The sequence below is a fragment of the Gavialis gangeticus genome, unplaced genomic scaffold (assembly GCF_001723915.1).
Source record: "Gavialis gangeticus isolate Ggan-Ray unplaced genomic scaffold, GavGan_comp1, whole genome shotgun sequence".
Taxonomy (NCBI): domain Eukaryota; kingdom Metazoa; phylum Chordata; order Crocodylia; family Gavialidae; genus Gavialis; species Gavialis gangeticus.
The window spans coordinates 24,591,866-24,609,057 of record NW_017728996.1 but is presented as its reverse complement, the minus strand read 5'-3'; the positions used below and the strand labels follow the sequence as shown (position 1 = coordinate 24,609,057).

Sequence of the window (17,192 nt, the reverse complement as noted above, 5' to 3'; positions counted from 1 at the left end):
ATTTTGGGCAGAGGGCTGCTTACTGAGTTTTGGGAAGCCATTGAGGGCCACATGACAGGCAGCCAGGGGCAGATAAGTATTCATTTTCTCAATTTTTGGGGGCCCCGCAGGCCGGATAGAATGGCCTGGAGGGCCGCATCCAGTCCAGGGGCTGCACCCCGGAAGATGCCAGCATGTTTTGCCTTCTGCCTAACTTCAGACTATCACTAACTATTTCTCTCTCCTTATATATGTTAATGAACATAATTATTTTTTTATGACAGCCTCTATTATGTTCAAGGTGCTTTCCAGGCAGACAAAAACTCACAACTCCAGGAATCTAATTAAAAACTTTAGAACACTTAAAAGATTCTTTCATGTATGAATTATGTGTTCCTAAGGTCCCTGGCAGACATTACACTGAAGATGTTCTTAACCTGATAATCACATCCTAAATAGTAATCTGCCACATGTTCAAAACAGAAAACCAACCACAAAATTATCCCACAAAAATGTGTAATATTTTTGTGGCTGGTTTCCATTGTGCCTTAAATTAAACATGTGGTAGGGTCTCCACCATGCAGCCTGAAGCCAGCTGCATGGCAAGGCTTGGCTGTCAGCTCCCCCGTGCCAGCAGGCTGACAGCCATATGGTGCAGCCCTTCATGGGGTTGTACCCTGCTGTTTTCAGAGTGCTAATTCAAGGGGACTTCATCAGATGGGCTGAGGTGCCAGATCATGGGGAGTCACAGGGCTCCCCACAATCCAGAAGATTGACTACCTTGCGCTACAACTCCCAGAGACCTGCATACCGAAGTACTTGACACATCCCAGCCACAAGGACCCTGGATCCCCATGTACCAGGATGTTTAAAAACTGCATGTGCAGCTGAGCTGCACGCAAGGTTTTCTAACATCCCAATGCATTGTGCTCTGGGAAAGGCCCAAGTGTAGTCCCATCTGATTATCAATCCCAGCTCTGGGACTATACCAAGGTCTTGAAATGGCTGTTTGTCAGTCCCAGTCCCGGGACTACACCAGTTCCCACCACATTGAAAGCACCCGGCTTTCAACTTGATGGTGCAGGGTGTGTCTGAGATTGTGATCCTGGGATCCCTCTGCTTTGGCAAGTAGTAATAGCACAATTAGGATCTGATTCCCAATCCCAAAATTGTACCTTTTGCCATGCACGTGTGACATGGCAGGATGTGCAACTGTTGGGATCAGGGATCATCTCTCATCGTGCCATTCAATGAACCTGTGCCAGGTACTTGAGATGCAGCAGAGGAAGGATTGATACCCACTACAGTTTGATAGTAGTTTAATAACAATTTTATTTCTTCATAAGAGAAAAAACTCTGCATCTAACACACTAGCCACATGCTGTTTATTGTTTATGCTATGGCTGACTGCATAATGGGATCAGCTTATTATACCAACTCAAACAATGGGACGATTCCAATGTAGCTGGCCAAGGCAGCTAAAGGGGAACTGATAACCACTTTATATAGAGAGTAGAAGACTCCCAACACTGCTGGTTGCTGGTTGAAGGCTCCCAACGCTGCTGGCCTTCACTATTCTTTGTTATGAAAATACTCTGGCTGCAATCTTGACCAGTACTAGACACATGCAGCCAGTTCTGTAACTTGCTGAAGAGGACAGAAGGAAAATATTAAAATGAAGGACTGCTGTATTTTAAGTCAAATACATTACCAAATAGACAGCAGTAGGGAAAAGAAAATGAGCTGTGGAGCAGAAGGCATAGGCACACTGCAGGCTGCAGCATAGTACAGAGATACCCACACTAGCTCAGGTATCAGAAGTAGTCTAGCCAGGGCCACCTGGAGCTCAGTGTGATTAAGAAGCATGGAACTCCTTAGCCATGGACAGACATGCTGCTTTTATAGCAGAACAAAAGTAGAGCGGTATAGAGATGTAGACAGACATGTAGATCTCTCAGCTAGAACACTACATTGTTGTTGGCAGTCCCTCCATATGAAGAGGATCATCTTCCAGTAAATAAGAACGTCATTGGTGAGTCCAGAGATCGCTGTGTGAGGAAAGAGAAGAGCCCCAGGGAAGTAAATTGGTCCCACCTGAATGGCAAAGAACTCTGCAGGGCTCATTCTTCACCCGGTGTTTCAGGAGGGGAGGGGGAGTCAGCCGAAACTCCAAGATAAAAGGAGACCCAGGGCAGGCAAAAGACGGACACCAGAAACTGGAAGTGGCTGATTCAGGCAGAGAGATGGCAGGGATAGCTGAAGGCACTGAGCAAGCAACAGAGACCAGGTTTAAGAGAAGCAGCTCTGCAGAGGGAGCTGCCAGGGAGAGAACCCTGAAGGAAAAGCTCGAAGAGAAACTCACACTGCCACGGGGCAGTTAGAAGGTACCATAAAGACCCTAATAGCAGGGCTGAAGAAAAAAGGTAACATAAAGTTAGGAATATAAGGCCAGGAAAAGTACCAGTTTGTTTTCATTCTTCTTTTCGTTAGGATGAGAGGGAAGTCCTCCCAGACTGATAGTGCATTACAACTATTGGGACAATAGGCCAGTAAAAGAACTGACTAGGATTAATGGCAGGTCTGTACAGAGCTCTAAGCCAGGTGAAATACAACCAGATCCATCAGGGCTATTGATTGGCCAGACCTAGAGACCTACAGAGCATTTTGTACTGCTTGGAGGCAGTTTGTCTAGACTACTGGATTAACACCCAGTGGAACAGGCGAGGGTGTAGGGGTTGGTGGAGCCCTCACTACACTAAGACAGATTTCAAGAGCGACAGCATCAAAACCCACACAGCCTGGCATTCTATTTTCTCCTGTAACAACAAGTCATGACAGGCGAGATCATGGACATGTGGGAGAGTCCAGCAAGATGTTGCGGTGGACTTCAGCCCACTAGCCAAGGTGCTAAAACTGTTGTGGTGCAGAAGACAGAGTAAGAAAGAGAAAAAAGAGAAAACCACTTAGACAAGGCGATGAGCACCAGAGACTGAAAAAAAATAGAATGATAGAGATAAGCCTCTACCCCAGATAGGGGTGGGGTTTGGGGGTGAAAGCCTGCCATTGGACAGACTGAAGAGGCTGATCAGAGATCTGTATATTTGACTGCAGACATGGCAAAAAGTTACGGGAGGAGGAAGAGGATCCTGGTGGTGTCAGGTCACAGCTTTTCCTATTAGTGTCCCTCATTGGTCCTCCTCCATAATAAGACAAGTTTGCTCAAAATGTTTGATGCCTTGTAACATCACAGTGCCATCAGGGATGATTCAGTGCTCAAGTGTCTCAGGTATTGATATTAATGTCACATGTCTTCAGACTGGCCTTCAAGGTGGAATCTCCTTTTTTGCCCATCTCTAGAGAGGTGACTGTCGGTGAATTAGGAGTATAGGATCTGTTTCAGAAGCCAGTTGTCAGGCATCCTTATGTTCAACAGAGCTGGTGCGATATAAACATGGTTTCAATGCTGGTGGTGGTTTCTTGAGCTAGAATGCTGTCTTTCATTTTTCTGTTCTCCCAACTGATAAGGGGGATTTTTCAAAGACATTGCTGATGGTAAAATTTTAAGGCTTTTAGGTGTTTACAGCACATCATCCAAAATTTGCATCCATACAACAGGGTAGGAATGATAACAGCCTGGTAGATGAGATGTTTGGTTTGCAGGCTGATGTCATAATTACTGAAGACACGATTTTGGAGACATCCAAAGGTAACACTGGCAGCTTTTAGCCAATGTTGAATATCATCTATGTTTTACTTTTTGGGAAAGGTGGCTACCCAGGTAGGGGAAATTTTGGTTTTCATATAGTTGACAGTGAGTCCAAGCATTGCATACACTTCGCAGAAACAATCAAGAATGACCTGGAGCTCTTCAACTGCTGGGCACACACAACACAATCACCAGCATATTGAAGACCAGTAATGGAAGAACAAATCTCTTTAACATCAACCAGTTACCTGTCCATGAGATACTAGATGCTGACTCCAGATGGAAATCTATCAGCAATGAGATGTGGAATAGCTGTGATATCAATGGAAAAGAGTGCTGGTGCAATCACACATGCTTGCTTGACTCCAGTTCTAATAGTGAAGGTGTCTGTCTTCTCAGCTGGAGTGGTACCCAGTCACTGTGAAGGCATTCTGCATTGTGCTTTCCAGCCATGGGTGAGAGGGCGTTGCTCAGCCTTGCACCTGTGCTCCCTGCCACCCATGGTGGGGTGGGGGAGGCAGTGATGGAGGGAAGCCTGTTAATGAACCTGATCACTGACAGCCTTGTGCCTCCTGCAGAGCACAGTGAGCAGAGCTATAGCCCTACAGGATCAGGCTGTCAGTGAGCACAGACCTGGGACAGAGTTCATCTGTGGTGAGCAAAGCTGCAGCCCCCTCTTCCTCCCCCACAACAATTATGTCCACTGTGGGCAAGCCCAGTTCTGCATTTATTGACAGCCCAGTCCCAGGGGAGTGGACAAGTTGGGGAGCAGACAGGCTGGTTACATTTCTGCCATGTTTATAGTGCTGCAGGAAGTGTGCATGTCTGTGCCCTCACTTTTGTAGTGCTACAAGGGCACATACATGTCTGTCCTTGGCCTCTGCTGCCAGAGGTAGAATGCCTCCATATGTAAATGAGGTTACTTACAGCTCTGCAGTGCACTGCAGCCTGAAGTGTGGCTGTACCTGTAGAATCTAGAGGAAGGGGGCACTTAGGTGCAAGCAAGGGACTAGTATTTTATTATATGAAATTAAAATGAATCAAATGCGTTATTTGTTCACTAGTCATTCCAGTTTTATTCTACACAGAATATATTTTAGTTAGGAAATATTAACATGCTTCATTTTCTTTGTGGTTTGACATTCCTGAAGCATAGAGGGCGCTTTGACAGGTATTTTATTACCTACTGCTAATTGTCAGAATTGACTGACACAGACTTTTATTTGATAGCCAAAAGTGACTTAGCATTTTTGATGCCTCCATTTGTGGGTGCTTTACAGGGGCCTGATTTTCAAAAGCACTGAGCATCCAGTCTTGGAAAAGACCCTCTCAAAGGATCTCAAATTGGATGCTCAAAATATAAGCACCTAAAATTACTAGCTGTTTTTGAAAAGTTTGGCTGATGTGACTAAGCTGAGACCAACTGTTTTGTAATTTAAATTCTTTACTTACAATCATATGCAGCTGCCAGGTAATTAAAAAAAAATCTTTCCAAAAATACATTCCATAGCATTGCCTATGTCTGTGGCATTCTCTTGCTTGCAATGTATAAACTGCAAAGAATAATCTACATATCCAGATGTTTTCAGTTTTGCCTAAGTCTTTATGTTTTACTATATGCTCCCTGCCAAGAACAAAAGAGATCCATATTGGCTGTGGTTTGGAGGGCTGAAAAGTTTAGCCACTGGTTAGTCAACATTTTTTGCACTTTCTGTCTATCTCATTTTAGTAATGGCCATTTTCTCCATTAGATCTTTAAAACAGATGGAACATATAATACAAGGAGTATGTGAAGAGATTTAGAGCATATCTATATTACAACACCAGCATGTCTGGGCCAGGATATGCCTGAGCACATCCCTCTTCCCCTAGCAACTGCTTGCACACTCCATTAGCAGTGTGCCAATGAGACTACTTTGGGGGTGTCCCCAGACGCTCCTGTCAAGCTCACTGAACGTTGAAGTCTTGAAGGCAGCTCCACCCACATATTTTTAGCTTAAAGTATGAAAGCAGGTGCAGGTAGGTGGGTGCACATTTGGAAACGTTCTAACCAGGACGTGCTACCACTGTGGCAAAGGCATACTCTTAGGCGCACACGTTCCATTGAAAATCACTCACATGTAAGCTCCTAGATCCCTTTTGTGCTTTTGAGTATCAGCCAGACATCATCAGAGAGCAGCCAAGTCATGCAACTTAATACATGATTGGTGATTTTCCTAAAGCCCCAGCATATGAGTTTCTCAGCTTCATTTAAAAAAAAAAAGAAGGTCATAGCCCTTGTAGTGAAGGGTGAGTCAAGTACAATCCAAAAGAACCCCAAATGCATATATTTTAAAATCACATCAGCAGTCACGGGTGCTCAGCCTCTCTGAAAACTAGGGCACTTGTGATGCGTCTAATCCACTGCTGACGCAGTCCTGGTGCATAGTGGCTTTGGCTCTTGCTATTTTCTTTTTAAATTACATTTTATAACATTTTAAGAAATGACTAAGGAAAAAGAGACATTTGATGTGACTGCAGAGAAGTATGAAATCCAAAAAGGCTCAGAATAATTCTGAAGATATTTCAATGATTTCCACAGTCAAAAGCCAACATTTTATCTGAAATATAAAACTTAAATATGGAGTAACATGCCAAGTGAATTCAAGCAGTTGATTTAGCTGTCTCAGGGCACTGGATTGGGTCTGATGAAATCAATGGCAGTCTTTCCATTGTTGGCTGGATTGGATCCTGCTTTTAAGATCCTTGCTCACAAGGATGAGGGTGTAAAACACAGAACAAGACAAATGTGCACACAAGCAAGAACAAATCAAATAGCGATAGGAAATAATGTAGGAGGTCAGACTCTTAGAGTTCCTTCTAACCCTCTGACTCTTTTCTGTGATTTTAGCACACTCATAATGGGGCCCAGATTCAGAAAAGCACTTCTAGTTGGAAAAAGGACTTGCCCATATGTTCCAATTGAGCATGTTTAAAGTGAACCATACAGGTAACTGCTAAGCCTGTGCGAAGCGGCTAGTATTTGCTTCGGATTTGGATTCAGCCAATTTGGGGGACAGTGATTCAATTCAGTGATTCAAATCACTGCCCCAAATCGACTCAGCCAAATCTGATTTGGAGATTCGGCTGCTGCTGAATCAGCCGAATCTCCAAATCAGAAAGGCCCCATCCCCCACCCGCTCTCAATGGCTGCCCTGCCTAGCCCCAGCTCCCAACTCCTTTGAAAAAAAAAATGTCCCCACTCACAAGCCCCCTGACCCCTGCCTGCTCTCCCAGCCCCCCCATGGCTGCCCCGCCCGCCCCAGTTCCCGGCCCTTTAAAAAACAAACAAACAAAAAACCCTGGGCTCACCGGCTCCTGCCAGGTGGGGAGGCGACCCCCAGTGCCCCCCACTGCCTGGGGGACTCTGCCAGAAGCCCCGAGGCCACTACAGGAGCCAGTCAGTCCAGGGTTTGTTTGTTTTCTTTTTTTTTTAAAGGCCAGGAGCTGGGGCATGCGGGGCAGTCATAGGCGGGGGCTGGGAGAGGAGGTGGGGGGTCACAGCTCATAGCAGAGCCCCCCCCATGCAGCATGGGGCAGCAGGGATTATCCCCCCACCTGGCAGCACCCAGTTAGTAAGGGCTTTTTTTAAACAACCAGGAGCTGGGGCAGGTGGGCAGCCACGGGGGGCGCTGGGGGAGCGAGCAGGGGATGGGGCCTGGCAGGGGTCCCCCCATGGTTTCCTCTCCCCCATCCTCTAGCCCCCCTTCCCCGCCCCCTACTTAGCAGCATGGAGTCCGAGTCCAGCTCCCTGCTGCAGTGAGCGGGGTGGGACTGCCCGAATTGTTGAAGTTCTCCAAATCTTTTCCGAATCAATTTGGAGAGCTTCAAATCTATTTGGACCTTTTAACTGATCCCTTGATTCAATTTGGATTTGGAGATTCGGCCACCGAATTGGAAAGAATCTCCTCTTGGATTGAATCAGCACCTGAAGTTTCACACAGCCCTAGTAACTGCACCCGAGTTAAGAAGTAAATCCTAGTATGTTAACAGGCTGTGCATGTGAAAAGTGGCCAGAAATTATTCAACATCAGTGATCCTTATCCTTTGAGATGTTACTAACATCATGTCCATTTTCTCTGCTTACAGCCACATTCTAGGGCTGGGGAACCTCACAGATTCACCTCGTTGCAGAAGCATATCAAAATAAGTGATCCATAAATTGGGTTAGAGACATCCTGAGAATAGGCTTTCTGATGTTTCCCAGTTCATTCTACTCTAAGCTGGGTTAGACATGTCAGAAGAGGAATCTAATACAAGGTATAATCCTCCTATTTTTGGATCTGGCTGAAGGCAAGGTGTACAGATGAGAAGAACAGTCTTAATTTTCGTTTTTAAGGCACAGCAGATGACACAGGGGCTAGGGAATGGGGACTCCATCTGACTTTCTGGGGGATTTTTGTGTATCCCTTTGTTTCCTTGCTGGCACTGCATACAGTTCTGCAGAAGCCCATGAATCTTCAGAATATTTTAGTTCTGCCTCAGAAGAGCAAACCTATGGCAAGCTACCTGTGCCAGACATGAACGTGGCTTGCATGAAGCTTGGACAGTTCATTCAAAAGATTCTCCTGTTTTATTTTTGCCATGTCATATTGCTAATATATTTTTTCTCCTCTGCTGTGCTTTAGCCTATAAAAGAGCTGATCCCCAAGCATTTAAAAGAGGCTTAGTTTTGCTGTTCATGGTAACAACTATATTGGTCAAGCTGCCAGGAGATCTTTGTCCAAATCATTCACTGCAAAGAGCTGAAATTGCTCATAGACAAGTGTGCCTTACACAGCTGTTGAATTTAATAAGAAAAACATGCATATTGAGTCCTACATTCACATGCACTCTGTAGGCATTGTATGTCTGAAACATTATCTTTTTGAATTTTGGTTTATCATTCCTGAAATTGTTTTTTTATTATTATTATTTTAGGCAGTTTGGGGCCATAGGGTCACGTCTGACTGGAGCAGGATGGGGCGGCTGCACTGTGTCAATGGTGCCTACTGACAAGCTGACTTCTTTCCTAAAAAATGTGAAACAAGCTTATTACAAAACTGATGACCAAAGGTTAGCGCTGGAGAATAATAGCCTGTTTGCTACCAAGCCTGGAGGTGGAGCTTTGGTTTTACTCGAGGCCTAAAGAACATCAAAATTTGAAAGAAACTATGTAGGGCATTTGGGAACTGGCAGAACTTCCCATGCCACAGTAAATTAATCCCTTTTCTGTTTTAGATTAAAATGAGCAGTTGCTATTATCAAGATACATTTCTAAAGAAACAATTAAAAGAGCTCTCTTAGGCTTTACAATGTATTTTCCAACCTAAAAAATCTCTCCTCAACTAATAGTATCCTAAATGCTTATTTCTCTGTGGATTGTATCATGTATTAATTGATTTGGTGAAACACAGTGATTTGAAAAATTGAAATGAACAAGGCAGACAATTAAAATAAAGATGCATACTTTTCTTAGTGAATCTTTCTTTTCTACCAACATAGGGGTAAGTGGAAGTTAATTGAGCTGTGTCATTGCATAAACCCAGATAATATGTCACCCCTTATCTCAGACCTGTTTTAATGCTGGGGTTTATTCATTTCTTCTAGCACTGGAATCAGGCTGCTGGATTTTTTTTTAATTGTTGATTCCTATGAAAATAAGACCAAACTGAATTACACAGAATTTACTATAGAAGTTTTAATGTTCTGCAATCTAAATAAGAAACTTTGTGCTATTATTTATTGCTATAAGAGTGAATAAGTACCTACATCGGGGTGGGCAAAATATGGCCTGTGGGCCAGATCCGGCCTGCAAAGGGATTTTATGCAGCCTGTGGCAGGTCTCTTGGCTCCGCCTGGCCCAGGCTTGTGTGGGGGCAGCCTGAGCCATGGCACATGCAGCTGGTCCCACCACTCCCAGATATGCAGTGGGGCTGGGGCTAGACTCTGCTAGAGTGGCAGCTTCTTCTAGTTGCCACTGCCAGACCCAGCTCTGCCTCCCAGGCACCCTGGCCCACCCGCCCCACACCCACTGCTGGGGGCACTGAACAGAGTGGGTGGTTGGGGTCTACATGGAAACCAGTCTGGGACCCCCTCTGGCAAGGTGCATTCATCTGAGTGGATGGGATGAGGCCATGGGTGGGTGGGGATCAGTGTCCAGGAGCAGGACAGGCAGCCGGGGCTGGGGCAGTGACAGCATGGGGCCGATGACATTGTGACTGGATTAGGCCGCCCCACACTGCTTGGCCATGCTGCTTGCAGCCACGTTGTACTGCGGCTGCCTGTGCGCACCCGTGTTGGGGCAGAAGCCAGGTCATGGGCATGCACTCTGCCTTCATCCCAGGTTGGGCCAGTCATGATCCATTGTGCAGGGAGTGGATCGGAGCTCTGCCCCAGGCCCCATGCTGTCACTGCCTTGCATTCCTGATCCTTGTCACCGCCTGGCCTTGCCTGCCTGTCCTGCTCCTGGATGCTGTTCCCCACCCACCCGCAGCCCCATCTCATCCATCCAGCCAAGCATGCCCTGGCCACTTAGGAAGTTTTGGTGAGCTGTTGCGGGTGGTGAGGAGGGGGGTACTGACATAAACCCGCAACAGCTCACCAAAACTTCCTAAGTGGCCCTCCAGCCCAAGTAATTGCCCACCCCTACCCTATAGGCTATAATCAAGCATCAAGACCCCATTGTTTTAATTGGTGAAATGACAGCCCAGCTCTGAGCTTACTATAGCTGCTTTTCAGAATGTATTTAACAGACATTGAGGCAACTGCAATATGAAGAAACTGAACCATGGGCTTTTTGGTTTCTTGACCAAAGCAGATGACCATAAGTACCATAAACAGAAGGCAAGAGAGCCGCTCTATTCAGAACTCATTTTGCACTGTGTAACTTTTTCAGAAATTTGCCTTGAACGCTACATTTCTCCTGCTTGATCTTAGTGCAAAGGTGGCATGTTTGGAAGATTCAACAGAATCTGTAATATTTTTGAAAGCACGTGAAACTGTGCTTTCCTGTAACTCACTTACAAATGATCAAGTGGACATTATAGTGCTTGGACTACTAAAAAACAAGTCATCTATTAAACTTGATATGTGTTTGCAGAAATCTGTCAAGTAAAAATGCTACAAGAGCTTGAGGCCTCTTGGCCATTTACAGAACTTACTTTTTTGTTATTTTTTTTTAAATGCCCATTGAGAGAAAAATTTTCACACAAGCACTTAAATAAAACCCAAGCTTGATATAGGGCAGGTCTCACCCAGATAGATTAGGAAAAGAGTCCTTCCCCCAGACCTGGGCCTCCGAGCTGCAATAGTAATAACAATCTAGTAATCATGCAGATCGCATCCCACCTCCTGTCTAAGGAAAATGGCTGTGGCTTCACACAGCCCTGGATTTGAATGTACCAGCCTGGCCCACTCATTCCTCAGACTGGTGAGGAAGGAGCCTTGGGATGCTGTACCCACCAGTGTATAACTTTTATCCCCTGGTCCAATGTGGTGGATCCTCACCAGAGGTCTTGCAGCTTCAGGACCATGAAGGGTGGGGAAGACTTTTCCCCTGTACCCAACTCTCTAGAGATACGTGTGAATGTCAGAAGAGATAGACAGTACATTACCCAGGCTATCTTGGTCAAAAGTGATTTCTCAAGTCCTGTTAACTCGGTGTAGATCGTGTGCCAGAAATGAACACAGCAGATGGCCAAGCACCAGCACAGGGTGTCAGACCTTTTGGGGAGTCTCCCAGGGAATATATAATGTCAGTATCACCAACAGAAAAATAGCTCTGCTTTTTTGAGGAGGGGAGGTGCAAAAAGAGAAGAAAGTGAAACAGAGAACACTAAAGATCAGGGAAATCGGCTGACAGACAGGGAATAAGGCAGGTGGAGGAGGAAGAAAAGAGGAAAGAGATCTAGTTGTGAAAGGAAAGGAAAGTGCTAAGGGCTGCCAATAAGAATTAGAAAAGCAAACCTCCACAGAAAGGTTCTAAGCTTGATATAGGCCTCCTGTATGACTACCTGTGTATGCTAATGGGTTACATGCTACTAATATGGAGCAAATGTGCAGATTTTCATCAAGATCTGCAAACAGATACGTAAAAATCACTGGATGGCAGGCAGGGATCTCCCAAATCTGCAGGTCAGGCACAGAAATCTAAGAAAGAACTTGGCTTTTGATTTCCAAATGACTTATCTTTGCTTTTATTCTCCATGTCACTCTTATCTCATCTCAGGCATTATGTTTGGCAGATGCTTATTATTTATTCTCCCTTTACAAGCATATTCAACTCAGAGTACATTTAACCATCCATATCCTGCTTTTGAAATACCTTGATTCTAGATTATACACCCAATTCATCTGAAAATCATTTTTATTGCAGAAGGAAAATAGGTTGTAATTAGTATTATATCCATTTAAATACATACCAATTCATTCATTAATATATCTGTGCTGAGCCTTAGTTCAGTGGGGTGCATGGACTTGTTCTCTATCAGTCTAGGAACAAAATAAACCAGTTTTTATTAGCAACATTTTTGTTTAAATCCAGCAGCACATGCTTTGTAGTCTCTGAATATCCCCAAATGTGAAGCCATGTTTCTCAGGGAATATCAAGGTATGTTACATTTCAGAATTGTGCTCTCTGTAATTGAAAATGAAAATGCTCATGGGGGAACTAATGAGAAATCCTAAGGTAATTTAAAAGGGTAAATGCAAACCTTTGAAACTGCTGGTCAGTTTTTTTTCTTTGCTGTTTTATTTCTTCAATTGCTTCTTTATGCTTGTTCTGCTGTCTGCAAAGCCAAAATTCAATATTATACTTCAACGAGAAATCCAAACTACTCAAAGTTTAGACTTAAAAAGGCACTCAAGCATTTTTAGGCAGTCACAAAAAAAAAGTCCTCCCAAATAAAGAAAAATGAAGCAACATTGCAGCTTTGCTTTGCCTGTGAAGAAGTAGTAAAAGAAAAACTAAACACCTTCAGAGTGATGTCAAACAGTATATAGTTAAGCAACAAGTAGCAGTAATACTGCTGCAAAACAGTTAAAGCAAGACTTTGGTCTGGAAGCAAGTTCCTAAAGTACTGGGACTCCTGCAGCTTTCCAAACAAGGTGGTAAGGCTTCCTAGATTTGTGATTTCTTAAATAATATATTGTCTTAGGTTTCTTCTGACTACAGTTGAGAAAAAGCATTTTCTGCCCTTTTCTGGAAAAAGCATCCAATGTAGCATACTCCTTTCATGTACTTTGCTTTAAAAAAAGCACTGTGAGCCCTTCTAAAAGGATATAGAATGAAGATAGTGCCAGGCTTTTAATAGCCATATTAATGTTCTGTATCATCTTAGTTCTGCTGACAAGTTATTCTCCAGCTCATTGTTTTTACATCATGTAAATGTGGGACTGCTTTTTTTCTCCTTTGGAATCATTTGCTTCAGTGGGAGGGTATCAGGACCGTGTTTTTGAAATTTACAATGTGTGTTAACTCAGTAGGCAATAATTATTTACAGAACATCAGAAGGAATGGTAGGGTCTGGGCAGGCATTCATCTGCTGTCAGAGAGTATGGGCAGATGTTCATTCAGAGCACTAAGAATTTCCTGGAAATTTGCAGCACCATGAAAAGATAGCAAGAAATGCATCTGCAGACATCCAAATGCCTGATCAGCTGAAGCACCACAGAGCATGGTGAAAGCCTATACTGCCTGTGGGCCCAGTGTGCCATGATCCCAGTGTGCTTTGTAGAGGCCCCTGTCTCTGGAGGTTCCTGAGGACAGCCAAGTGTGGAGGAAAGTGCTGACTGGCTGGCTGTCCAGGGAACCACCCATGAAGGACTCCTCCCTCCTTTTCGCCTTCCCTCCCCCCACACTAGGGATGCAGGGCCACAACATGCCTGGTCCATTTCCACTGCTAAAGGCTCATCAATTTCACTTCCAGCAAGCAATGGCTTCTGATCCAAGAGCACCACAGGTTCAGTGCCACTGTACTTCTGGCAGAGTCAAAGCCTGCCACCACTTCTTCAAAGTGCTCATTCAGTCCCTGTGAAGGCTGATGCACAGCACCGTGTATGACCACACAGACATGACTGAGGCCCTGGTCACATGGTCTCTGATTTACCAACCAGCTTGGCTTAGGCAAGTGCCCAGTGGTAAAGGTGGTTCAGGAGGTATATCCAGCAGGTTCTTGCACAGTGATTCATTAGCCTCATCAGCCCATTGGAGATCATCAGTGGGAGAAGGGCTCTGATACTCCCTCCACTTCAGGAAGGGCAGCTGCAGGGACTCCCCTTCATCCCACTGATGGGCATTCCAAATGACAACAGCCAGTGACTGTACTAAACACACTTGCACCATTCTGCCCTCAAATACCATTGCCCACCGAGCTCTGACACTCCTTGTGCTTTAGCAAAGATGCTGAAGAGTCTCCCCTTCACCCTGGCTATGGCATTTCCCAGTTGCCAAGAGCTAACTCACACACAAGCTCAACCACTCACAAGTTCTTGCTTGGTGCCCTTACTTGGCTTATAGATAATATCAAAGATATTAGAGGACTGGATATTTTGTGTACAGCAGCAGGGTTTGGGAGGTAGATTCATCCTGCTGTTTTTTGGGCAGGATGATTTTATCCAGTTCACCAAAAAAACCCAGCAAATCTGTATAGTGACCTGTGAACCCAGTTCCACCTCCCAGGAGCAGTAGAGTTCATGATTGATAGACTCCCTCAAACTGGGAGATGTAGGGAGAAGGAGTGGGGTGTGGAGAAGCCAAGCGTCCTCGGATGCTGGAGGACTGAGTCATGCTTTGTGGTGCTATGCATGGTGGTATAGGCATTACCTGTGGTGCTAGAATTTGCTGCACTGCTAAGAAACTGCTGTTGGAAGAAGCTAATGTTGTGTCATGCAACAGCCTTTTTTACCCTGCAAGAAACTACTTGAATGTCTATACTGTTATAGTTTATGGTGCTAAAAGACTGTACATCTCACTATAAATGTAACCCCTATCCACGGCCCTAGTAGCCATAGCATAGTATCACTCTAAAACCCCTATGTATTTTACAAACGGCTTTAAACTTACTCAGTATAATCCTCCTGGAATTCCCTTCTGAGCCTCTGTCTCTCTTTAATAACATCTCGATAAGTTGGAGCAACTGGCGTGCTGCCATTTCAGTCAAGTGAAAAGCTCTATGTTTCCAGACATTTGGGGAAATTAATTGGTATGCTAAATCCCAATCAGCATACATAAAGGAAACCCAAGGAAAGTCACAGGCAAAACAACAGTCAATTGAGATCTGCATTGTCATAAAAGAAGCACTATAACAACAGAACTATAACTGTTATTAGTACTGAATTAACACTTATCACAAATATATATGAATGAAATATCTCATATCTATGAGATGGTCAAATGAAATGAGCTGTAAAAAGGATTTCTACTAAAAAATCAGAAGACAAACACAGATTAAGATTTAGCATTATTTGTGCTGTAAATCAGGTGGAATATTACATTATAGATTAAATGTTAATTTCAAAACAGTTTCAGACCCAGTTAATAGTTGGCTGGCTCAGGATAGACAACAATACCAGAGGGAATGAAGTATCGTAACTGAAAATTGTTTTCTGTGATACACCTTTACTAATCCAGATTGAAGGATATTCCCCTGTGTATTGGGTTGTCAGTCAAGCCTAGGCAGCAAATCATCCATTCAGAACCCTACAACTTCAGCTTTTGTGTTTGAGCCAGACTTGCCTCTTAATTTGATTTTGAAAGTATATTACCCATAAACCAAAAACAAATTGTCATCTCTATCCCTGATCTTAGCCCTCTGTTTCTAGGAATTTGTTAGAAACCAGTTTTCAGGGAATGATGTTCCAGTTTTATGAAGTCTATATTAGGGATATCAAACAATCACAAAATGTGATTGCGATTACTTGCATTATTAAAAAAATTAGCCGCAATTAATTGCGATTTAATTGCACAGCTAAAAACTCAAAATTATGCACAGAAGAACTCAAAATTATGCACAATTATGCAGGTACTTTATTTGGTTGGGGGGCTGTGTGCGGGGGAATTTATGTATGTGTAGGGAGCTGTGGGTGTGTGTGTGGGATTGGAGCCCAGGAAGGGGGGTCCCCACACACCCTGGCAGGATGTGGGGTACTGTGGGTCAGGAGTGAGGGGTAGCAACAGGGCTGGTGGGGCTGTGGCTTAGGAGTGAGGGGCAGATACACACACACAGACAGCACCCAGCAGGTAAGTTTGTGGAGCAGGAGGGACAGAGGGCAAGGGAAGGGCAGGGAGGGAGATCGAGGCCCCTACAGTGAGGGAGGGAGTGGGGCAGGGGCAGGTCCTGGGGTCAATGGGGCCCCGTGGCCACACTGCACACCCTGCCCACCCAGCAGCAGGAGGCACAACATGGTGTTGCACGACTCCTGGGGCAACAACAGCAGGGCGCAGAGCCACAGCTCACAGTGGGCAGCCCACCTCTGTCCTGAGCATAAATCTGGGGGGTATGTGCCCACCATGCCTCCCAAGGGTGTGTGCAGTAGTGGGGAGCCACGCCCTGACCCAGCCCCAGCCCCAACCCCAGGGCCCCATTCACGCCAGCACTTGCCACTTCCCCACTCCATCCCTTACTATGGGGGCCTCAATCTAACCCCTTCCCCCACTGCAGCCACCTGGAGCCCACCCCCAGGTTGCACTGCAGCCCTCTGAACTGCCACTGTTGTCCCACTGGGTGGCCCAGAGGTGGTGAAGTGAAGCCCCGGCATGGACTCCAAAACCATGTGCGCAATTAACACTGTAAAAAAATTCAAGAACCGATTAACATATTAATCGTGCACATTAACTGTGATTAATTGGCAGCCCTAATCTATATAGTTAGACCTGTAATTCTCAACCAGGGTGCCATGGTACCCTGGGTTGCATGCCATGAGATTAATTTAAGGGTACTATAGGGTATCACTCAACATTACCACTGTTAGGTATGCTGACACCTACACATGATTCATAAGATAAAACCAGAGATTTTGAATAGGAAGCCATAGTGTCAAAAACATTTTGACCTGCTGTGATCTTTCCAAGTTCTCTGCAATAAAAGCATTGTTCTACTTTTGTTCCTGTAGCATGCTGCTGGCTTAGAGAGACTTGGAGCAAGCTGCTACACATCAGGCTATAGTACTCTGCAGGCTGGCAAGGACTACAGCCCAGCTGCAGGCAGTCAGAAGTGATTACAGGCTGCCTAGGAGGACTGGGCTAGCTGATACAGATAATTGGCTGGCCACAGAAAGTTCAAAGCTTCCAACAGAAGGGAGCTAAGGGGAGAGGCAGCTAGAGAAAGGGAAGATTCTGAGGCGAGGGACTGCAGCATAGAGCAGAAGTAGCTTTCTCTGGGCCTGGGAAGAGACCAGAGGGTGAGAGAAAGCTAGAAGCAGCAGTGCCACAGAGTCCTCTCATGGGGTCTGGGAGAAGACCCAGGGGCTACAAGGCTGGGAGCAGCAC

At 45.0% G+C, this 17,192-nt stretch overlaps 1 protein-coding gene and 1 long non-coding RNA gene across 3 annotated transcripts in view; one reads left to right on the top strand and one right to left on the bottom strand.

Moving 5' to 3' along the window:
• The window catches only part of GALK2 (galactokinase 2), a 100,270-nt gene extending 91,089 nt beyond the window's left edge, over window positions 1-9,181 (top strand). For both annotated transcript variants that reach the window (XM_019504166.1, XM_019504165.1), the window contains one exon: window positions 8,645-9,181. In XM_019504166.1, the coding sequence (XP_019359711.1) occupies window positions 8,645-8,852 (208 nt within the window). In that variant the 3' untranslated portion in view covers window positions 8,853-9,181. The remainder of the gene's footprint in view (window positions 1-8,644) is intronic.
• Window positions 9,182-11,633: 2,452 nt separating this feature from the next.
• LOC109288366 lies at window positions 11,634-15,619 on the bottom strand. The gene is made up of 3 exons (XR_002095117.1): window positions 14,769-15,619; window positions 12,418-12,492; window positions 11,634-12,196 (listed from the first exon to the last, which is right to left on the bottom strand). It is a non-coding gene; the product is annotated as an uncharacterized LOC109288366 (long non-coding RNA).
• Window positions 15,620-17,192: the final 1,573 nt, after the last annotated feature.